At 41.3% G+C, this 24,017-nt stretch overlaps 2 protein-coding genes across 2 annotated transcripts; one reads left to right on the top strand and one right to left on the bottom strand.

The window, feature by feature from the left end:
- Positions 1-113: 113 nt before the first annotated feature.
- skic2 (SKI2 subunit of superkiller complex) lies at positions 114-18,186 on the bottom strand. The gene is made up of 29 exons (XM_072369992.1): positions 18,120-18,186; positions 17,120-17,238; positions 16,670-16,791; positions 16,389-16,506; positions 16,015-16,129; positions 14,744-14,818; positions 14,602-14,655; positions 14,334-14,497; positions 13,717-13,872; positions 13,402-13,547; positions 12,700-12,846; positions 12,535-12,619; positions 12,320-12,426; positions 12,054-12,200; positions 11,872-11,968; positions 11,578-11,790; positions 10,499-10,609; positions 10,243-10,354; positions 10,012-10,130; positions 9,143-9,274; positions 8,830-8,967; positions 8,636-8,740; positions 7,977-8,112; positions 7,720-7,846; positions 6,007-6,217; positions 5,080-5,190; positions 3,823-4,041; positions 3,237-3,377; positions 114-582 (listed from the first exon to the last, which is right to left on the bottom strand). The coding sequence occupies exons 1-29, from the start codon at positions 18,130-18,132 to the stop codon at positions 382-384; spliced, it is 3,741 nt and encodes a 1,246-aa protein (XP_072226093.1). The 5' UTR covers positions 18,133-18,186; the 3' UTR covers positions 114-381.
- Positions 18,187-18,382: 196 nt separating this feature from the next.
- nelfe (negative elongation factor complex member E) lies at positions 18,383-22,675 on the top strand. The gene is made up of 11 exons (XM_072370785.1): positions 18,383-18,459; positions 18,730-18,815; positions 19,592-19,661; positions 19,890-20,035; positions 20,275-20,349; positions 20,616-20,653; positions 20,756-21,072; positions 21,491-21,635; positions 21,776-21,830; positions 22,217-22,319; positions 22,418-22,675. The coding sequence occupies exons 2-11, from the start codon at positions 18,741-18,743 to the stop codon at positions 22,489-22,491; spliced, it is 1,098 nt and encodes a 365-aa protein (XP_072226886.1). The 5' UTR covers positions 18,383-18,459; positions 18,730-18,740; the 3' UTR covers positions 22,492-22,675.
- Positions 22,676-24,017: the final 1,342 nt, after the last annotated feature.

The following is a 24,017-nucleotide window of genomic DNA, read 5'->3' as shown; positions in this document are numbered from 1 at the left end:
TCTCTCACCCTCTAATGATTTCAGTCAGTTTTTTTTGGAAGCTGGAAGTCTGACAGAAAGCAGAATAGACTGGGACTGATGGATGCAAGGAAACCACCAAAGAAGGCAACATGAGAGCAGCTGGGTTACAGATTTTATTACTGTACAATAAAATACAATCCAGGTTTGGTGTTCATCCCCTCTGTCTGAACTTTGGTCTTTTGGTTAAAATCACCCTCTTGTTCATGATCATTCATTTTCATGTAAACATCAACATGTCTGTAGGCACACCCAGCACCTTGTCCGTATACAGTACCTTGATCTTTCTCACATCTTTCACACAAAGACACACATGACTGGAGGCACCTTGGCATGCTCTCACATTCACCAGCGTCCGCATCCTCAGTGGGTGTAGAGGGAGGCCGTGAAGACGATGTCCCTGCGGATGGCCAGGGAGGCCTTCTCCATCTTGCTCCCCAGGACGGAGTCTCCCACGATGCGGGCGGCTTGTCGCACCTCCTTCAGCACCTCATCCAGGCGCTGAATACAGCGGACCACCGTGCCCTCCTGGACGTCTGTCAGCTGGGCGATCTCAGCGAAGGGCTGGGACAAGATGAAGGGATGCATCAAGAAGGACAAGTTTTACGTCTTGGTATGAGGTAGCGACACATTTAAAGTGTATCTAACAACTTCACCCAATTTCCAAAACATTCAACTTTAATTCTCATATGGCGTAATAAACAGAGATTTGACTGGATGTGCGTTATTGCAGTGAAAAGAAGGTTGGAAAAGGAGGTGGCATAAAAAGAAACAAGTGGAGGAACATGTTGCAGCTAATTAGGTTAATTGGCAACAGGTCAGTCAGAGGGGTCACAAACACAGAGTTGAGCCACAGTTACAGCCTGACTGGGCCATTTAATTAGACCACTGTTCGTGTCCTAGAATAGATGCACAGAAGGGGAATAGAGTTATTTACTGAATTAAGTCCAACGTCCTAGTGCTGTGGACAGTGTGAAAAAGACATTTAAAACACTTCTAACTTTCTTTGGGAGCTCATCATACATGTAAGTAGAGATGAATTCACTGCACAGAAGCTGTCTTTACTTGACTTGGGCTGAGATTTGATCTTCAAAACACTACATCTAAAGGTTCTGATAATCCAGAGACATGTCTGTGAACAAGGGACACGACTGAAAATCAATACTGGATGCCTTTGATCCTGTACTAAAAACAGACTCCGATGATAGATGACTCTGTCCTGGAAGTCACAGCACAGGCTCAGGAACGCTTCCAGAAATCATCGTCTGTGAACAGTTTGCTGTGTCATCCACAAATGTAGGTCAAACGCTATCATGGAAAGAAGAAGCCACATGTGAACATGATCCAGGAATGCTGCTGTCTTCTCTGGACAAAAGCTCATTCAATATGGACTGAAGCAAAGTGGAAAAACTGTTCTGTGGCGAGACTAAAGGAAATCATGGACACTGCATCCTCCAGACTAAAGAGGAGAGGGTGTATCCAGCTTGTCATTCAAGGCTGCATCTCTGATGGTATGAGGATATGTTAGTGCCTGTGAAACTGGAAACCTGCACATCTGGAAAGGAACAATCAATGCTGAAAGATATATTCAGGTTTTAGAGCAACATATGATCCTGTCGAGATGACGTCTTTTTCAGGAAAGGCTTTGCATATTTCAGCAAGACAATGCTAACCCACACACTGTATCTATTACAGCAGCATGGCTTCACAGTCCGAGAGTCAAGGTGTTGGACTGACCTTCCTGCAGGCCAGATGTTTGACCAGCTGCAAACATTTGGAGCTTCATGAAACACAAAATACAACAAAGAAGACCCAGGACTGCAGAGCAGCTAGAATCCTACATCAGACGAGAATGGGACAACATTCCTCTTCCAAAGGTCCAACAGCTGGTCTCAGCTGTAATTCATTCATATGATAAGGCGATCTGTCGGATTCCTCTGAACAGCTGATCGTGTTTCAAACTAACTCACAGCTGGTGTGTGTGTGTGTGTGTGTCTGTTCGTCGATGTGAGTAAAGCAGTTCACTCTTGGGCTGAGACGAAAATGCTACGCATTATTCAAAAAGTGCGACACTAACAGATTTCTGTATCGAGACGTTACAATATTCACCAAGAGGATAATTCACGCATGATGCTGACATGTTCAGCTGCCACCAGGTTAGTGGAAAGAAGTGCACGTCTGAAAGCGGCACAAAATGACTTCCTTTCAAATTAATACAGTTCTGTTTAAAAATATGGTCATTTACTTGTATTCATGTAATACAAATGTTGATACATGATATGGATACTGAGAAAAATGATTTTGGGTATTTATGAGGTTCGCAGAGCTGAGGGAAGGATTAGGAAAGGAACTCAGAAAGTCAGCTGTTAGTGAAACAGGGTGAAAGTGGGTGAAATTACAGAAAAAAAATGAATTTTGTCTGAAATGATTCAAGTCATACATCTTACACATCTGTGGGAAAATGTCAGAGATTCCCTGAGATGAAATGAAGAAAAATATTAATTTTTTCTAATTTTCTTCATTTTGAGCTTGGATCAAGCTCAGCTTTAAGATCAAGATAAGACAATATCTAAGCTCAAACTCAGATCAAGTAAGGCTTTGTGGCTACAGATAGCAAAGCTTGATCTGGGCAGGTTACTTCCTGCAGGAGAATAGGTGATATGCGGCAATGAGAATGAACCAACTGGGCAAATTTCTGCAATGGGGTTCCTTAACATGAAAAATCGCAGTATTTGTATCCATTTTTTAAAAACCTTCCAACAGTGGTCTTAACATTCTGATATAGGCTTGGTATGGATATCTGTGGAGCCTTTCATACAACCTGTTCAAGGCAGGTCAGTTGAGGCTTCATAAAAGCATCATTGTTTCATGCTAAAGGCAGGCTGAAGGGCATCGGAGCCATCAGTGAACACATGCAGCTGGATTCCACCATGCTGACATGCGGTCTGAAAACACCAACGACACCAAGAAACTAAAGCAGGACGAGGTGGTCTTCTTAACATTTCAGTGAGATTTTTCACTGAAAAGGGCTGCCGTCAAGTAGTCTTGTGACAGGTCAGATTATTCTTTCTCCTAAGAAAGTCATTTCCATTTTAATGAGATATTTCACACTGAGAGTCACCTCCACACGTGTCCTTATGTGTTCACCAGTGATAAAACACTAAAATGATTTTCATACATAAAGTCTGTTGCTGGGGTGAAAATGTGGTAAACCTCACCATGCCTCTGGCCCAGCAGTACACCACCTCAGTCAGGCCGAACTTGAACTGGCCAACGAACTCCTCAGCAGTCTGCGGTATCTCACAGTCCCGCTGCAGCTCACCGATCCTCTTAGCCACTGACAGCACCCGGTCGATGCCCTGGAAGAAAAAGAGACACCAGGAGGAAAAGATGGGTGTCTGGGTGGCATAAAGTGGTAAAACCTGTCAGTTCTACGTTGTCTATGTTGTACAAATGACCTCCTCCTGGGTGTTAACCGGATGATGGTGACATTTACATTCAGGAAATCTGTTTCACAAAGTCTGATTCTGCTCTTCTGGGAAAGCGGATTTTAGAAATCGCTACTTAGGTCATCACTAATTTAAGCCCTCATAAAGCTCTTTCATGTCAGAGAAGTTCCCAGCATGCACTGACACAGCACAGGCGTATTTGACAGAAACAGTCCGCACCAGTGATTTAATAAGTGAGCGCCATAAAACCAGAGTGTCTTTGTCTGTTGTTCGCCCGTGTCACAGCGTAGTCTGTCACTTTAAAATCTGCGCTTTAAATGTGAGATACGAGCATCAAAACAACGTTCACGCTCACCTCCTGCAGCGTGTTGGTAATGTGCGGCTCCACCTGTGTGTTCTGAGTGAAGACCAAGCAGGACAGCAGGGCGGCGCTCTCCTCCGGCGCCAGCGGACTCAGGACGTTCTCGAAGAGCAGCTCGGTCAGCAGCAGCTCGTGGCTGCTGATCTGACAAGCTACTCGGCCTTTCAGCTGCACGGCCCCGCTGCCGTCCACGTACTGGAGAGCCTGGAGGACCTGAGGGGGACCAGCGGGGAAATAAACCTCAGAGTGTGTTTGCTCAGGATGGGGCTGCTCTCTATTAAAAACACAACAAGTCCTCTCTGAAACGGCCTGCTGGAGGAGAAGGAGCTTTCAGCCCTCCTCGCTAAGAAAACGCCAATTCCTGTCATGAAAATGTGATGGAATCTAAACAGATTATATGTTTGGATACTGATCCTGTGGGACAAAGACTCAGGATATTAATAAATTAGATCTTAACCATGTTAGCAGCTGTAACAGTAGAAATACCAGACAGGCTGTTTGTCCATGACTCTAAATATCTTTACAACCAGTCGATACATTGTCATGAAATTCTTCCAGAGATATTTTTGCTGTTGGATATATATTCCCCTTTCATTGTGCACAAACATCGAATCAAATATTAAACTTGGTCCACGTGGTGAAATCATCACCCTCCTCAGCAGCACAGGTTTGTGTTAAAAGATAAATTCACAGAAAGATAAATAAATATGTTAAAATCTAATCTCCTGCCACTAATACTGACACCATTAGTAATTATAAATTTGTTATTAAGCTTAAAGTATTAAATAAATCACTAATTACAAGTTCGGAATATGAGGAGTTGATGCTTTTTTCTCAATCTGAGTAGTATTTTTGCGGTTTCTATGCTTTAATATGATTTACCAGAGACATGACAGAACTGATTAGGAGGAATATGCGATTAAGAACCACAGCTGACATAAAAAAATTTAAAAAAACAAACAGACAGACAGATGTAGCTAATTCAAAATGACTAACTAACTTAGTGATTATTCTAATTCTTAAATTATCAGAAGTCTTAAAGGATCAGATGGTTCCCTGAGCTCTCTGTGACATCCTCACGTGTCTCTTTTTGTCTAAACTAAAGATATTTCATTTATCATCACAGAAGAGTAAGAAATGAAGAAATCATTCACGAGAGGAAGCAGAGGATGCACTAGTTTGTTCCCGAAAAGGGTCAAATTTGATGATTTGCGTCAGGACACAGACTCAAATGTCAGATCCAATGCAAACCTTGATCCTCTGGTGATATTCAGGCAGTAGAGTCAGAGACTGGTCCGACACTAGGAACAGCAGCCGGTCCAGCTCCTCCTGCACACTCATCCTCTCCTGAACCCGAACAAACTGAAGCACACACACAAACTCGGGTTACTTCGTTGTAGCAGATTTTGAAGCAACAAAAAAAAGCAACACTGCACTGTTGGAGGAGAGAGAAATGTTACCTATTGTACTTATATTGCCAGCACTTGATGAATACTATATATAACCCCACTCAGGCTAATTGCCACACACAGACAGCTTGCATTGTAAAGCACTCTGCATTAATCTATTTCTAAAACCCACAATGTTGAATAAAGACATGAAGGAGTGTGAACATACAGCAATAAGGGGAGACAGCAACACTGCAAGTAAGAGCTTGCTATCTCAAGGAATAATTAAAGAGCCTGTGTGTGTGTGATGGTTCAGATAACATGCTGTGCCTGTGAGACGGTGATGAGCAGCAGCTCTCTGCATATATGGGTAATTAAAGAAAGAGTCAGTTCTGATTCTTGCATCTTATCTCCTCAATAAAGCTACCAGACAGGCTACAGACATCAGAAACGCTGACATATCGCGATGGAATTTCATGTCATCATTGTGAAACTGGAGGAGAAACGATGGGGGGATAAAAGGAAACTGGAGCTGAAATAAAAGGAGGAAGTAAGAGATAGAAGGGGGCTAACAGCGAGATCAGTGTGTTATGCAAGGTATGAGTTTAATGAGCTGCGTCAGTAGCTCACTGTGGTGCAAAAGGAACTGGATGCGTTTATTGACCAACGCCGAACCAGAAACTCTAGTCTTGTTCATATTTGTAGGACATCTCTAAAATATATAAATAACTGATGAGAAGTGCTACTTTTAAAGGACTGTGTCGATGATCTAACACACACAGGCACTCACTTGCTCTGCGAAAGTGGGCGAGTGGATGCAGTTGAAATTCCTGAGGCTGTCTTGCAGCACACGGAGCCTCATGGAGCCCTCCACCACATCCACGCTCTTCAGCTGGAGGTCATTCACGGGGTCGAGGGTCGCTATACCGCCGGGGTTTGTCTCGGCCAATCGCAAGAGCTCCTGCGTTGCCGTGGAGATGGCCTGGCCGGGAGGGTCATGCCTAAAGGACAGAAAATGGGAAGAGCGAAAAATGAGAAAGAGAGTTTTTTCTCTGATACAAAAACAGAAGAACATTCTCAGTGTTGATTTATTTACTGTACAGCGTTGTTCAAAAGGGTGATTTAGGGTGAATAAGAATCACCTTGCTGTGTTACTACCACCACCTGTCAAGTCAGTGGAATAACATTAAACATCTGTAGGATTTTGTTGTGGACATCGTTGATTTAAACCAAATGGAAACACACTTAGAGAGTTGAAGCTTTTCCCCCCATTAATATTCTAATGGTCATAAATTCCAAAAACGACCTTTAATACTCAGTAATATGCAAGAGTTTGGGCTCTCACACAACATTTTACTCTTTAATGTCCGCACTGGGGGGAAAAAGTAGCAGAAAAATGTTTCTTTTCGCTTCGTTGGGGGCAAAAATACGAACAATCAGTGTTTTCCAACAAGCAGATGAGATGCGAGTTCCTGGTAAAACAATCAACATTTGAAAAAGAAACGGCAAAACATATCATCATTTTTAGCATTACATACCTAAATCGAGTGGCAGAGGTGGTTTTTGTAGGTTTACTTCCACGAATATTCGAAAGGATACAGTATAATCACTGAAAAATGTGCCCTACAAAACAGTTGAGCTGGACATTAAAGGTGTTAGGCCCTTATTAGCTTGTTAGGACTCACAGTCTTTTCTAGAGCACGCCAGACGGTGCAGTTTTGTTTCAAAAGAAAGCTTCACACAACAGTAACAGAACTAAAACAAACTTAACGTTGTTTTTATTGTTGTTTTAAGAGCTCTGGACTGCGACCATGTCGTCTTTTGTTGGGTCAGTAAACAGACATCCGTCCTATCACTATGCTCGACCCTTTGAAGCACGGCTCCTGAATAAGTGATGAGGATAAGATGTGGAATCAGCGCGCACAGATCTCCTGCAGAAACAGACGCACTGGTGGAGTGCAGCAGGTCTGTCTGCAGCATGTTGAAAGGCAGGAATCAACTCATCAGTCTGCAGGAGAGACTGAAATGCTGAAGAAGCTGCGACTCAGTCTCACTGAGGCTCAGACTTTGATCAACTTTTAATAAACAGAATCAAAGTGAAACTCTCTGCTCCTCCTGTTATCAACTAAAACCTTATCCAGAGCCTTGTGAGAAATGACTTATCGTCTCTTAATTTGTCATTTTTCCTTCCATGGCATCTAAAATGATGTTCTTAGCATATTCTGTGCATCAGTGTTAAGCTTGAAATTTGAATATTGTGACAACTCTCGTTTGTGTTGTGGTGAAAGATGAAAGGAACACAGGAGGTTAAACTGAGGGTCGGTGACTGCGACAACTTCCTATAAGGAAAAGAAAAACTTTGTGTTTGCAAGTTCGGGTTCTTTTTGATTTTTATGTCATTTTGAAACTGTAAAAGGTGGAAATAAGAAGCAATAAAATGTAGAAGAATACTGAAATAGGTTTAAATGAACCTTCTTAAGTAAAGACATAAACGCTCACACACTTGAATCGAGGTTGTTGTCTCTTCTTGTAGTTGTCGATGATTCTGTCGGGTATCACTTTGAGGGTTTTCACTGTGATGGCTGAGATGTCCTGAAGCTTCAACTTCTGCACTGTGTGGCTGCACGGGCCTGAAAAAAATTTGAATCACAACAGGGGATATTAGTCTTATTCTGAATAACAATAATGGGCGTGTTTTAGCATTGTTCACATCAGTTCGTGCAGATGCGTCAACATCTGCATCACAAGCCATGGAGCTACCTTCAGGTATGAACAGAGCTGTGTTGAAGAGGTGTGGGAAAGCGGCGATGTCGTTGGCTTTTCCTTCTCCTTCCTCGTTGCCCTTCTCGCAGATAACGAGAGCTGTGAAGGTGCGATTCACTGCGTCATTGGACACCTGTCACAGTGGGGCACAATGTCCACACATGAAGGACCACAGTTTCTTAAAAGTGGCTCAATAAAGTGTATTTCTGCATGTTTTCTACACTGGTGGGTCTCTTCCTACTGTCCAAACACGCCAGCTGCATAACACGCCGGTTCCTTGTCGGTGTGAACGAGCTGTCTGAACACCCTGCTCACTTTGACACAGAAACTACACCTTGCATTTCATTGCAGTCATTTCACAGCTTTTCATTTTAGTGTCCTGGTGATTCTGAACCCCATTTATCACTCAGACCCAACGACAGGGATTCTCTTTTAAATGTCAGGGATTTCAAACTGATAAATGAACTTCAAGATATTGAATCTCACGTTCACTGGAGTCACAAGGAACAAGGAGTCCTGCAACAGATGGTGCAGCACCTACAGAGCCATCTGACCTTTAAAGAAAACCCTGCCAAAATGCTGCAAAGCACCTTGAAAACTCAGCACACGTCTAAAGTGTGAGTCGTTTTTAAAAGACAACTGTCGAAAACACCTGCCTGTAGGATAACTCCCAAAGCATTGAGATGCTGCTTGTTGTTCACCACCACAACTCGACCCACAGACAGAGCTTTCAGTCCGTTCACAGACTCCAGGATGCCTCGCTGAAATTCAGACAGGAAAGGAAATGCAGAAAATAAACACGCAGCTGATTCGAGGCCGTTGAAATTTGACTGCGTGTGTGGGAGTGAACCTGGAGGGCTTCTGTGGTGGTCCGCAGCTCTGTCACTGTGTGGTAGTAAGGCATCAAATCGGACAGCTGGCCCTGTGTGTCAAAAGGAGGAAGGGAGGACAACGTCTGCTTCAGCTGGCTGATCCTCTTCTCATGTGCCTGCAGATGGAGGAAGAGGAGGAGACATTCATCAGCTGTCACCACAAAGCAAGACGTGCCAGAAAAAGCACCTCACCTCATACCTCACTCCTGTTTCTTGGCCTGTATACTAACTATGGAGCCTAATTTTACTACTGAATGCTAATCTTATCTCACCATGTCCTGCAGGAGTTACCTGAGTGTCTCTGTGGCTTTCAGAGAAGCTCCTCCTCATCATGTCGGTCACTCTGAGAGCTTCGACTCGCAGCAGATTGAGGATCATAGTGTAGGTCAGTCTGAACTGGGACTGGAGGATGGTAGGCTTGCCCTAAGGGAGACAAAGTAAGACAGTTTAGGCAAAGCACTGCTTTGAAACTACTCTGAATTCATCTCTTGTTGTCACATCAACAACAACAAGACCACTCTGGTGACTGGAATTGCTACAAGTGTCAATTAGGTACAAAGGCAATTATGAAGATGATTATTTTGTACCCACAAAACAGTGAAAATTGTCAATTACAACTGCCTTATTATATTTGTTTTTCTCTAGCTTCCAGCAATAATCAGTTTAAACATTCTTAAATATTCATCACCCAGTTTATCATAAAAATTCAAATCAGAACTGATGTGTTAAGCTTCATTAATGGTGCTCAGATGTTATGAAACAAACTAGTTAGTTTGTTAATAAGACAGAACCTGGTAAATAACCGGTTATTTCCATATTTATCACCCAGCAATGTATCCGACTCTCAAAAATATAGCCTCAAAAGTCCAGAAACAGTGTGAAGTGTTATCTTTACAGCAAAGCAACTGTAGAGGAGGTGACTCAGAACGAGAGGAAGACTGAGTTAAAATAGCCCACTCATCTGTGTAATTGAATGTTAAATGAATAGCTCGCCGTGCACCACCTTGAATGAAAGCCAGAGTAAACAAGCTGAGGAGAGATCTGCTTTACTTATCCAGAGCTATCAGGATGCTTAATGATGCAGGACATGAACTGAAGAGGCAGCTGGAGTTTGTAAACTTTAATCCCTGACGTAACGTTTGACACATGGAGCGCCTCACCAGCATCATGACGTGCAGATCTGCCATCTCGTGAACGCCGGCCTTACACAGTATGATCACGGTGCCTGTGGCGTCCAGACCTCTCCTGCCTGCTCTGCCCGCCATCTGAATATATTCACCTAAAAGTATGTTTCACAACACAAACGCATGTTTCTCTCAAAGCTAGTTCATCCTCAGATAAAAGAGAGTTAAAAAGAAGAGGCTGTTTCAGGTAAACAGAGGGCATCAAACCTGGCAGCAGATTTCTAAAGCCGGTCCCGTCGTGTTTCCTGATGCTGTCGAACACCACGGTCCTGGCGGGCATGTTCACACCCATCGCAAATGTCTCAGTGGCAAACAGCACCTGGGAGATGGAGGGAAGATGAAAAGACGTATGGGTTCACAACACAAAACTTTAGGCCATTTTCACATCAGTAATTGATATAATCTGATTTTCCAAAACAGATGACAGCCTGATGGCTTTTATCAAACTTCTGCTCTGCCTCACCTTTACGAGACCTCGTGAGAAAAGCATCTCAATAACCTCCTTCAGGATTGGCAGGATCCCGCTATGATGCACCGCGATGCCTCTCTTCAAAAGATCCCTCATGAATATAATCTGAATGAACAAGTCAGAGGATTTTTGGATTCTCATGTGAATATGTGCACTGTTAGTCAAAAACCAAGTGAATGACAGAAACATTTTCAGCTGAGGGAGTTCATTCAGTGATGATGTAAATTAAATCAGACTAAATTCATTAAAATAACATTTAAAGAAATCGATATCTTAAATTTACATTGTTAGAGTATATTATTTTCAAAAAACCTAATTAAAAGGGAAAAAATGCCACATTTAAGCATCTTGCCAAATAATTTGAATTAAATTATTCAAATGTTTCCGTCTTTTCAGTAGATATCTAAAACACATCCAAAATCAAGCAAATCTGTGGAATATTTTACTCTGTTGTTCTCACACAGCCTGCGGGGGTGCTATGAAGTAATAGATTTTAAGTGTTTAAAACTGTGTAAGAATGTAATATAAAATATGATCTAATATAATCCAAAACATCAGCAGATATTCACACCAATACGAAAAAGTAGATTGTAAATTGAACATACAACAATATGTATACATTGTAAAGTATGTGAACCCCCAGGATTAGGTGTTTATCTGAAGGTAAAAGTTAAATCAGGCCTTTTGATTGTCAGTGGGATGAACATTTGTTCTGAGTGGGAGCTTTCTTCTAAGTTAAAGAACATGGACCTGTCAAAGTCTAAAGAATCATAGCACGTTTCTGGATGTCTATCACGGCATAAACAAAAGATTTCTGAGACACTTTGAGGGAAAACAGAATCGGAATCAGAATCACTTTGTTGATGCTCATCAGGCTGGAAAAACTTGCTAAACCTCTAAACAATTTGGAACCCAAGAGTCCAGTTCTACAGCTTGTTTATGGGGCAGTGGGGAGCTTTGTTTGTTGAGCAGGTGCCCCATGTTCAGAGGCTGAAGGTCCTCAATGCATGTTCATAGAAAAAGAAGAAAAATGCGTGACCTCCAAAAGTGAACTGTACTAAATGACAGCTTACCTGAGGCAGCTGCCGGTCTCCACCTCGCAGGCGACTGAGGCTCTTCTGGAAGAAGGAGTGGATCTCAGCTTTCTCTATGGAGGTGGTGAGGTCCATGGAGTCCAGTGAGCGGGCGTTCTCGTCACACCGAGTTCGAGAGAAGGTGAATGCAACCACTGGGGTCTGCTGCCGCTGGGACAGGAAGTGCAGGAGGGTGAGCCACACTGCTCTGTCCTGGAGGAAGAAATAAAAAGACGGGTGAGAAGAGGAAACATGAGGATGGTGATGGGAAAACCAAAAGACACAGAAAGTTACCTGACTGGCTGTGGTGTTTTGAGATGTGCTTTTTGCTCCAAATGATTGGGCGTGCTTACTGGTGCGCTCCTTCTTTGCATCGACAGCTGCATAATACCTGAACAAGAAACACAACTAGCTTCATTGAGAAATGACTTAAAACGGCAATTCCCCTTGTGAGGTTCAACGCAGTTGACTTGTACCCTTTAGTAAGGAAGTTCCCTACAGCGTCCATCAACAGGAACATCTCCTTCTGAGTCTTGGTGCTGTTTCCAGTGTACAGGTAATGCTCCAAAGGCACAGGCCTCTTCATTGTGCTGATCACATAAATATGCCTCTTCTTAATACGACTGGGGATGAGGAACACAAACACACCACTCATCTTCATTCATCTGCAGCCTCTGTTAATGCTCAACAAATATTTATTATATACTTCAAGTTTTGACAGATGCCACTGTGGGGAAATTACCCGATCCACTCGCTGAACTCCACCGCATTTGGCACCGTGGCGCTAAGAAGGATGATGCTGACGTGATCCGGAAGCATAATCAAGACCTCCTCCCACACAACACCTCTCTGAGGAAAACAAAGGGTTGGAAGAAAGAAGAGAAACTCCAATTATTCTCGATTTTATCCGTAAACCAGACAACTGGGGGGGGGGAATCTTTGTAAACGTTCCCCGACCTCGGCGTCATTGATATAGTGAACCTCGTCGAAGATCACCCACTCCAGGTCTCTGATGACCTCTGAGCCGTTGTACAGCATTGACCTGAGCGATGAGAGCGACAGAAAGTAATCAGACATTTCATTTATTTAAAACATGATGTTTGTAACATGATGCCTGAGTACCTGAGGATCTCTGTGGTCATGATGAGACAGGAAGATTCAGGACTGAGCTGGACGTCACCTGTCAGGAGTCCAACATCTCCAAAGGTGTTTTTGAAGTCTCTAAACTTCTGATTGGACAGAGCCTTGATGGGAGACGTGTAGATGGTCCTGTACAAACAAGAGAGATCCACGGTAAAAATCTGGAAGTGATGAGAGATGAGGAAGTCGTTTCTCTGATCTTCTACATCCCTCACTGCTCTCCAGTTAGGGAACAGGTAGGCAAATAAAGTCACATGTTAATTTGAACGTGATGTTTTTCCACAGGTTAAAATATTACAGTCCCATTGATGACTTATGAGTCAACTCCCCTTTAAACTGATTAAATAAAAAATAAAAAAATAAAAACCAGCCTCTGGATTCCCTTTTGTAGGATTTTTCAGTATCATCTGTACCTGTATGGATTTAAACATCTACATGAAATACGTTTCTCTTGTAACTGCATTTAAGTTTTACTATACACGCAGTCTAGTTCTTATGCATTTCATCTCCTGTAATCACTGAATTTCTTGCATTAATTAGTTTGAAAGCTATCTGCATCTTCCTTTGCAGCTACAAAACAAAGATATCATCCTTTAATAGACGTGTGTTCTGCTTGTTGCACACCTGAGCACCTTCACACATAACGAGGCAAGAAGTAATTAACTTGTCCTGGCAAACACACACCTGGTCATGTGCTTCTGTGAGAGAGCGATGGCGTACTCGGCCACCACCGTTTTGCCAGCTGATGTGTGAGCAGCTACAAACACGGAGTCATGAGCCTCCAGCCTCAGCACAGCTTGTTTCTGGAAAACATCCAGCTCGAAGGGCCACTGAAGCAGAGAAGGGCAGAGATGAGATGAGATAGCAGCCGCAGCGCAGCCCAAAGTCATTCATCACGTATACACAGAGGCAATAAATAGGAGGAGGAAGTGGAAGGGGAAGTGGGACAAACAGACATATCATGGTTTAGGCTAACAGGTCGATCGCTGGAGTCCCCACCTTGAACGCTGGGTTGGGGATACGTTTATAGAAATCATTGCAGGGTGACATTATGTCCACGGGAATGGCCCATTTCTTTTTGTCCTCTGGGTTTTCTTTCGGCTTCGATTTTTCCTCTTTTCCCGTCTCTGGGGGAGATGAGGATGACACAGCATCCTGAAGACAGAGACAGACAGAGAGAGGGGGATTTCAGAGCAGTCAATGATGAGCCAGAGGCAAAAATCAGAGTTGAAATTTAGGTCATTAAAAAAAAAAAAAAATCATTTCCATTTGTAAAATTAACAGGTTTAAAGGTTATTTGTGTTGAAACACTGCACTGAATTAAGCTCAAGCAGAAAAACAGCCACGTTTATCTCTAAACATGTAATTTATATTCTATTTTTAGTGTTTTTATAGACTGTATATTTTTAACTCTGTCCATTCTTTACTACATTTATTACTTCGTATTAATCTGCTACCAGTCCCCAAAACAAACAAACTCAACTGGAAGTAAGCTTTATTATGTCAAACTTGTATACTAATACTATAATAATATGGACCATTTACAGGTGATTGTTCCAGCATATTTCAAACTAAAGAAACACAATTTACCAGGTAGTAAAAAATAACTAAAATACCTTAATGCCCAAGTCCTCGAGGCTGTTCGTTCTGGGTCGTTTGGGGGTCTCTTCACTGTCTTTGCCTTTGTCCTTCTCCTCTGTCTCCGGCTGCAGATCAGTGATGTCTTCCAGCGTGGACAGGAGGGACATGAGGTTGACCTCTGCCTTTGCTATTTTGGCATCTTTAAAGGTACAAATTCATAAAGAGCATGAGGTGATGTGAAAAATTTTTCAATCTTTCAAAGACTGAACAATTGGAGAAACAATCGACAAAATTATCTCTAACCTTTGTCAGTAAAATCCACCCCAGCTTTCAGCCCAGGAGGGACTCTCAGTAAATCTACACGACAATAATAAGAAATGTTTAGAGCTGAGAGAGAAACCATGTTTTCCAACCCTGCTGACTGAAAGAAACAGAAATAAATTACCATTCTCAAAGTCTATGTCTTCCTCCAGCTCAGATTTCTTCTTAATCTGGTCCAGAGTGAGTTCCTCCATTCCTCCTGTGAAAATCACAGTTTGAAACAAACATAATCACAGATGCCAAAAGTACTTCACCAGCAACTGATCTTATAGTAAAAATGCATATATTAGAAAAGAGATGATTAGGTATGAACCAACTCAGTGTTGGTTCATACCTAATCATACCTAACCAACCACTCTGGACTGATACCGATGTTGATGTAAATATTAATTTGGTTGATAACCGATCGATAACACAAATAGCTTTTGTCATTTATTTTCCCTTTAATATCAAAACAATGAAGTCTGCTGGCAAAGATGAGCAACTCACCTTTATTTGAGGATTCTCATTCAGCTTTTTATCATGTAAAATAAATTAACAAAACACAGACATGACACAAGCTTTGGAAAATGTAACAAAATTGGTGTATTTTTTTCTTCAATTTCTTATCCCATGAAGTAGAGGGAAAAACTAATGGAATCACCTTGTAATCTGCATTTCGAAAACGAATACCTGCACAAGGTTAATCTGTAAATGGGTCTGCAGTTAAAGCTTGCAGAGCTTAAAGAGCTGTTACACCTGGAGGATGAACAGGAAACACGGCCCAAACAAGAGAGCTGTAAGTGGAAACAGTGGAAAGGATTATAAAACTCCTCCAAGAAGATTAATTCAACTAAAAAAATGTTGGGTGTTCCCAGACTAAAAATTTATGGTGGAAATGAAGCTGGTCGGTCAACTTCTGTCCTAGAAAGCTAATCGACTGAGTCCGATTGATAAAGAATATGGTTTTTAACTGATAAAATCCTCATAGAAGCTGTCAGAAAAGCCAGAAGAGCTGTAACTAAGTGCCAATTGTTGGTTCATATACAAATACAAAAGTGTCATGTCTCCATTTTGTTTTTCTTTTTACAAGATTGAAAAAAAAAAAAGCAGAAAGCAGAAAACCCATCCTTCAAATGCAGTTATTTCATCACTTTTTCCAGTTAAACATATTTAAGCCAGTTAAACTATTGTAAACTAGATAACTTTTCTGTGCTTACATGACCCAACAATGTTTTGTCCCAAACTAAATTAAATAAAAATAAATCTCCTCAGTTTCAGATCAAAATCAAGGCAACCGGTTAATCAGATAAACATCGGCCGCTGCCATCGGTTGGTGATAAATACGGGCAGATATTAAGCCGATATATATCTGTGCAGCCTTAGAGATGATGCTTTGAATGACAAACTCTCCACCTGGAAGGAAGGGGTAGTTAGTGTTGCTTCCTCGAAGGCTCTCTGAAGGAGGTCCAGGCTGGCGCTGCAGTGACAGCGAGTTCTTTGCCGACAGACCAGTGTTCTCCACCAACACCTAAAAACGGTGGACAGAAGAAATACACCACAAAAGGAGATGAATTGACCTTTACTTTGCTTAAAATAAACCCTCTGCTGATATAGATCAATTCTTTAACATGGACAAATTGATCTGAGCACCAACGCAGTGATTTTAAACAAGATTACACCACTTGTTTGTTAAAAGTGAGTTATTCAGTCAAAACCAGATGGCAGCTGCAGTGTTGTGATTTGGGAGCATTTCATAGGTTTAAAGGAGAGAAAGGCCAACTCGTTACCTCTGTGAAGTCAAGCAGCATTCCTGTGGTTGGATCTCTGACCACTGAGAGCCCAGAGTGAAGTGGAGAGGGAGTGCAGTTGAGCAGAGAGTCAACATTAGTCTCTCTCTGAGTTACTCTGGTGAAGATGACAAGGCAAAAATGACATTTAATTCAATAGATGACAAAGATTTATTTCTGATTATAATAATTATTTTTATTTCTGACATTTCAAGTTGTCAAGATACTCAATCACTGACTTCTTCACCATCAACAACAAGATAACCAAATGTTATATGTACTTGAGAAACTTCTGAAAGGCAGAGTCTGTGTCGTGAATAGGAAGCCAGGCGGGGTCCCGTAAAAATTGTTTCTCTACTTCAGTTTCCAGGTTCAGGCTGGTGGGAGGAAGTCCGTGGGGAAGCTGTGGAGGGAAAATGAGATTAGAAAACCAGAGCTCCACTCACTGCACAGCTCATAAAGTGGAGCAAGATCAAACATGTGTCAGAGATCACGAAATACAGCAATGGGCAATAACAAAACAACGGACCAATGAAAAAGAGGAAGTTACCCCAAAGCTGCCTTTTAGATCAACAAAATTCAAATTCCTTCATTGCATGACATACTCCATGTATTGTCCTAAAAGACTGCTATCAACAATGCAGTGATACTTGGAAAAACACTTCAGTTTTGCAGGACCTCAAGGTTTTACTCAAATACAAATAGAAACAGTGACCCTGCTCCTTACTGACCGTGCTCTGTGGAGGTAAAGGTTGGCCAGGGACGGGGTGTGTGATGAGCTCAAACCTGCCAGAGCATCCCATCTCCAGTAGGGACATCGGCAGGTCCATGGGGCCCACAGGGGGCATATCTGCAGACAAAACAGGCTGAATGGATACACGGACCACACAACACAATAAGGCTAGTGCACATCCACGGGGCGTAGATAATGCTGAAGTTAGTTCAGCTGAGGGGAAATCTTAGCTGGTTTGCTTATTTTTTGGGACCTTGACCACCTTATGTCAGTTCCAGATGAAAAATATTATATCTAGACTGACCAAATACAGACTAAATCTGGATAGCAAGGACTTTTTTAAAAACACACTGTGATTTGTGACAACTATACTACGTGTGACAATGCAAAAATTGATTATTCTACTGCTTTTTGGATTATATTGCACTTTAGACCAGATCAAGTAAAAAAAAAAGACTATGACAGTCTGGTCTAGATATATTTTGCAGATATTAAAGACTCACAGCGTTATTGTGTGTAAAATGTCCTGCTTTAGTGACATTTAAGTACTTTATCCTAGGTTCAGTTAAATGAACTCAAGACTTATACCAGGTAATTCTGGTCTAGATAATCCTATAAACTCTGAAGACTCTTTTAAATACGATTCGTGAAATTCGTGAAAATTTAAAAAAAAAGCGAACATTTTAATGTTTTTTTGGCATACAGTGCACTTTAGAACATATTACAGAAAATAATATTGAGGACTACCGCTAAAGTGGCTTAATATTTTATCTTTTCATTTGACTGTATAGGTTCAAGAAAAACAAATGGACAATATTAAATTAGCCAGGTAATTAATGCTAAATGAATATGCCATGATAGTGTTGCATTGACAGCAAGCTACAATTAGCCACATCACCACAGGCTATTTTACCAAAACATGCCTGTGTCTGAAATGTATTTTAGCTATGGACATTTAAGGAGCAACACTGGCTAACAACAAACAAGCCATTACTTACTTATTCTGTCCATGGTCCCACAAGCAACTGCAAGCTGTAAGTTGCCACCCTGTAGTTGTTGCTGTCGCCTCGGAAGTTGCTAAAACTGCAAAACGGAAGTTGCTAGCAAGCTAAGCTAAGGTAGAAACGATAGACAAAAACTCGGTCTTCAAACTTGTCAGCGATTTCGTAAGGTCGTGACACTTCTGATATTTACATATATCCCATTTTGGTGTAGATTGAATTTTTCTGTATTTTTTACTAGTGTTTTTGTCGGAAACGAAGTTGCCCACACGTGCTACGTCATATCTACGCGTCAGTGTTGTTGTTTGGACCGTTTGAATCCAAGAGAAACTTGTCGGTAAATTAAACAAATGTTAACACAAAATATCAGGCGTTTAAGGTTGCATTAAGAGGCTTTGCATGTTTCCTCTTTGTTTCTTGTGTTTCCTGAATGAACTACGTTTAAATTATTTTAGAAATATGCCGTCTTTTGATTTCTGTTTAGCTCACTTTGTAGCAATGTGCTAGCAAATGGTGGTAAATTGGCTAGAAGGAAAAAAATATGTTAGTGCTTGTTTACTATTATTATATTTAGATTTGCTAAAAGCTGTTGTCATTTGTCTTGTAGCGGTTCCCATCATGGTGGTGTTTCCAAGCTCATTGACAGAAGAAGAGGAGGCTTTGCAGAAGAAGTATGCTAAACTGAAGAAAAAGGTGAGTAACCTGATGCTCTCTGTCACATCCATCAATACTGTTCCATGATAAGTGTGTTGAATAAGGACATGGAGGTGTAGTGGGTGTCCTTGAATGTCGGTATAATGAAAACTGAATCCCTGAGGTGAGAAACACTTTGGGTTTTTGTTCCATAAAGAGGCTAAACCTAAACTGTGGCACATGTACAATTGAAACTCTGGGCCCTATTATGCTGCTGTTATATATTATATATACTGTCTTTGACAGAATCAAAGTTTCTCTCAGACTTCTTTAGCAAAAAAATTAGCAAAATGGATCAGATTTTTGGCCAAAACTTCGTAACCATCTTGGTCAGTGTTTCCAAGATCATAATTCCATAAATGAACTATGTCTGATCTTTTTTATCTTTATTTTCATCTTCTGTCACCATCAACGTAAATGTGTCCCTTCATGTTACAACTGAATGGTTATTTTTCCAGCTTTATCATCCATTAAGGATAATTGGAGCGGGGCAAAAGATGAATGAATAGACAACACGCTTCCTTTTCAAGATGAATATCATCGTTCACATTGGTTCATATTTGTTTCCCCGCTGGATGAAATTGGAGGCTCTGCTTTTTTATTTACCTTTAGCATATTAATTTATTGTATTAAAGCTCCAGTGATAATGAATATCTGTTTTTTTTTCACAGTTAGACTTGAGTTAACTTAATTTTTGGAACAAACTCCAAAAAACTACATTTTGCAAGTCTTTTGCTTTTTTTGTATGTTTCACTTTGGTTTTAATGTCTTTTCAGAAAAAGGCTCTGCTTGCCTTGAAGAAGCAGAGTTCAACCAGCCAGACTAACCAGAGTGGCTTAAAACGAAGTAAGTGCATTAACTTTAAACTAATTTGTATGCTAAATTGCTTGTGGTTACACAATTGCCTCGTTTTTACTCATCAACTGCATCTGTTTGAATTGTTTAATTTGAGTAAAGCTGAGTTGAATTAGCTAGTGAGCTCTGTTGGAGTAACCTTTGATCTTGTCACATTTTTAAATACTTGTGTAATCGTTTGACATGCTTTTACATATTTTATACTTTTCTTTGTCACAGCGCTTTCCGACCAGCCTGTTGTTGATACCGCAACAGCGACAGAACAAGCAAAGATGCTGATCAAGTCTGGAGCCATCAGTGCTATTAAATCTGAGAACAAGAACTCTGGCTTCAAACGTTCTCGAATGTTGGAAATAAAACTGAAGGTACAGTGTTATTAATGACACTGCACGACCCATAATCGCGTCATTATTTCTGGTGTTTGCCCGCAAACATGTTGTCAAATAGTAGAAGATGGCATCTAATTAGTAGTGCTTGGCAGAGGTAAATATTGGCGAGCAAAGGCAACAACATTGATCTGATTACTTTGGAGAACGTTTTACTTTTGTTCTGGTTGGTTGTTTAGTGTTTTCCAACATTTCTTTGTCTTTGTGTATTCCATCAGGACCCAGAAAAAGGTCCAATTCCTGCTTTCTTGCCGTTCCAAAGAAGTGTCTCTACAGATGATGACCAGCCTGAGGTATAGGAGATATTACACATGACATAACATGATCACTTTGTTGCATCTGGCATCTTTCCTGTAATGTTTATAGGTTTGTCAAGTTGCACCACTTCAGTAAATGTCTTTATAACCCACTTCTGGTTGAGGTTGAACTAATTTGTGTTAAATCTCCCTGTGATGCTGTGAAAACACACAAATTAAGGATGTTTCCAGAGACATGAGCAGAACTGTGATTCTGAAAAGCTAATTCTGATAGTCTTACATTTTTATGGTGTTTCCTCCAGGCTGGAAAGAGAGCACAGCGGAAGTCTCTTTACGAGAGGTAATGTTGAAAGCCTGGACCGATAAGCGAATAAGCAATGATTTGTATTCTGTCAGTGTTGCTTTATAGAGTCTAACATCATTTCCTCATGTGCCCCCGTAGCTTTGTGAGTTCAAGCGACCGTTACCGGGACGAGGACGATGGAGGCGGCATGTCATCCACCCGTGATATGGACAGAGACAGAGAAAGAGACAGAGAGCGAGACCGAGACCTGGACAGAGAGCGGGACAGAGAGCGTGACAGAGAGCGAGACAGAGAGCGAGACAGAGAGCGAGACAGAGAGCGGGACAGGGATAGAGACAGAGGCAGAGACAGGGAAAGAGAAAGGGACCGGGAGAGAGATCGAGACCGAAGCAGAGACAGGGGGGATCGAGACCGGGAAAGGGAACGGGACAGAGACAGAGATGGACCTTTCAGACGTGAGTAACCATTTTGTGTTGATCACTGTGTTTGATAGTGTTGTTGTAAACTCCTAATGGTGGTCTAAAGGTCGTGGGTATTAGCCCCTCTTTAGAGAATCTGTGTTAAGAAAAGTGTCAGCTCATACTTAAACGTATCAACAAAGATCTGGATCGCCTGTCAATGATCGCTCTCTGACTTACTGTAATTCTATAAAAGATGTTGAACGAGAAAAGAAGACTAATGCTCCCTTTTCCACATTTGACTTAGTATTGGTTTACGTACCATCACATATGGAGGGAAAGCCATCAGAAACTGTTCTGAACTATTCTACAAAAATGAGCTTGGATCAGATATTCACAGCCCGATGTCAAAATAATAAAGGGGAAAGTTTATTATATGTAATCTTCTACTTTATTTTTTTTTTTTTACTCTCAGGATCAGACTCGTACCCAGAGCGGAGAGGGGTGCGAAAGGGCAATACGGTGTATGTTTATGGCTCTGGGCTTGCAGAAGAAGGCCTTCGCACCGCCTTCTCTCAACATGGAAACATCATCGATCTCTCAATGGACAACCCACGCAAGTATGGAAGCATTGAGCAAAAGCTGTACGCGTGTGTTGGTCATCTGTGTCGTCTGCTCTGACTGTGTGTAGAACGGTGTGGTGATCCAAAGTGTGATGAGAGGTTAAACTAGTCTTTCGTGCCTCTATCTCTGTTTCCAGTTGTGCATTTATCACATTTGAGAAGATGGAGTCTGCAGACCAAGCTGTGGCTGAGGTTGGTACAAATGACCTGCTTTCTCTGTAAATCGCATGAGAATTTCCAAGAGCAGCAACAAACGTACAAATAGAATGTATTAAGTGTAACATCCACTTAATTGAGCGCTCAGCATTAAATAATTCAAACGGTACTAAAATTAGAATAGTGAGTGTTAAGAATGAAGTAAACTGATTTTATGTTTAAAGGAATTGCACACAAGTCGTATTAAATTTAAACATTTAGGTGTCTTTTTTCCAGTTATATAAAACCAACGATATATATTGTTTATTTACTGCCTCTAAGTTGTTTACTCAGGGAATTAAAATCATATTATTTGATGAATTTCTTTGAATTTGAACCTTGACTCGTGTAGACAGACGTAAACTTTTGTTTTTGTCCCACAGCTGAATGGAAGCATGGTGGGAGACATCCACATCAAAGTCAGCATCGCCAGAAAGCAGCCCATGCTGGATGCTGCTACCGGCAAATCGGTGTGGGCTTCTCTGGGTAAACGCAGCGCTCTTCTTACTCTTTGTTCAGACACTGATCAATCCGCCCGTCGTGCCTCTGGATTAACCTCCACTTCCGTCTCTTTTCGTTCACAGCTGTGCAGAACAGCACTAAAGGCTCCTACAGGGACAAGAGAAACCAAGTGGTGTACAGTGAAGATTTCCTGTGATGAAAAGCTTCCTGTTCTTGCTGTAATTACCAGTTAGCCTGTGTTGCAGGACAGCTCCGAACATTTTCTGTTGTCTTTTTTTTAAATCACTGAAGTTGAGATGTGATGCTGTGTGGCAACTTTGCTTTAAAAGTATAATTTTTTTTTTTTTTTTAGCTCAATAAACCACATTCATGCTTTGTAACCTTGATAATTATTTAAGATATGCAGTCAAATTCAGCATCAAACACATGCAAGTAAAGAAATAGAGACACTGATAACTTGTCATTTTCTGCCATTGCTGGAAGTATTACATCTTTAATATGTGGTTTCATTTAGAGTGTTTTTTAAATCACAATATTGATCAATATTGGGTTAAAGAGGATTAAAGGTCCCGTGTGGGGTTTAATGATCAAACAACCTAAAGAACAACCCAGTCAGGCAGCACAGATACGGTTACAGCTGGACTCTGCGTTTTAAACGAACCCGTCCCAGTATACAATCAAGTTACAGCTAATATTGTGTCAGTCCAACTAGAACTGGACTTTTGGAACACACGTCATTTTGTTTGTCTGACTGATACTGTATTCAATCTAATTTTTCCAGATTAGACCGGGAGTGTAATTATTCCTACATGTTTGTCTTCAGTTGGACTGAATTTCCACAGTTCCCATCTGGGACTTTGATCTGGAAGTAACAGAAGAAGCTGTTAACAACAGAGACTAACCACAGAGGATAGCATGCATCTTATTTGTTAAAAAAATATATAAATTGTACCACCTGACATTGTTCTGTTTTGTCAGCAGCTGAGTCGTCGGTTTTATTTAATCTTTGTAATAATAAGTGAACCAGGAAAAGCCCAATATTAACAGAAAGGAAGCCTATCACCACCTACTGTAGCAGAATCCTACTGTCATGAAGTGGCTGAATACTGGTACAGGGAGAGTGGTTAAAGCGCAACCAGGCCTGGTTGAGCTTTAACTAGTGCTCAACCTGTGTATGTAAGCCCCCACCTACTTCTGAATTACAGTGACCGTGAAAGTCCCGCTCTGTAGCCAGAGTTTGTCTTGTGCCTTCTACACCTGTGCAGAAAGCACAAGACAAAACGGTTTAATTTACTACCCGAAAGGCTTTGGAAAATACATTGTTTTCATATTAGGGTCGAGGGAAAAAAATGACAGAATCACCTTGTAGTCTACGTTTCTAAAACTATGTAAACGATTCCAGAAGTAAAGAGACAGTCGTGCAGAGCTTAAGGAGCTGCGGCACCCGTCTGATTGGCAGGAAACATGGTCCCAACAAGAGAGCTGTCAGCAGAAACAGTGGAAAGGATTATAAATCTCCTTCAAGCAGGTAATTCAGCTCAGACTGGGGCTAAGGATGTCGGCTGTTCCCAGGTGTCTAAAATGTGGAGCAAGTATGAAGGAAGACTTCAAAGTGTCAGAAACAGGAGACGATGTTTGTGGCTGAAGAAAAAATGGGATTTACATCAAGAAAAGTCAAACACTGGCACCTAAAGAGAATAAAACAAGGTTACAGTGGGGCTA

Source organism: Leuresthes tenuis, unplaced genomic scaffold (genome assembly GCF_036924035.1).
Source record: "Leuresthes tenuis unplaced genomic scaffold, fLeuTen1.0.hap1 SCAF_18, whole genome shotgun sequence".
NCBI lineage: Eukaryota > Metazoa > Chordata > Actinopteri > Atheriniformes > Atherinopsidae > Leuresthes > Leuresthes tenuis.
Note: the sequence above shows the minus strand (reverse complement) of the source record. Positions and strands in the feature narration are given on the sequence as shown.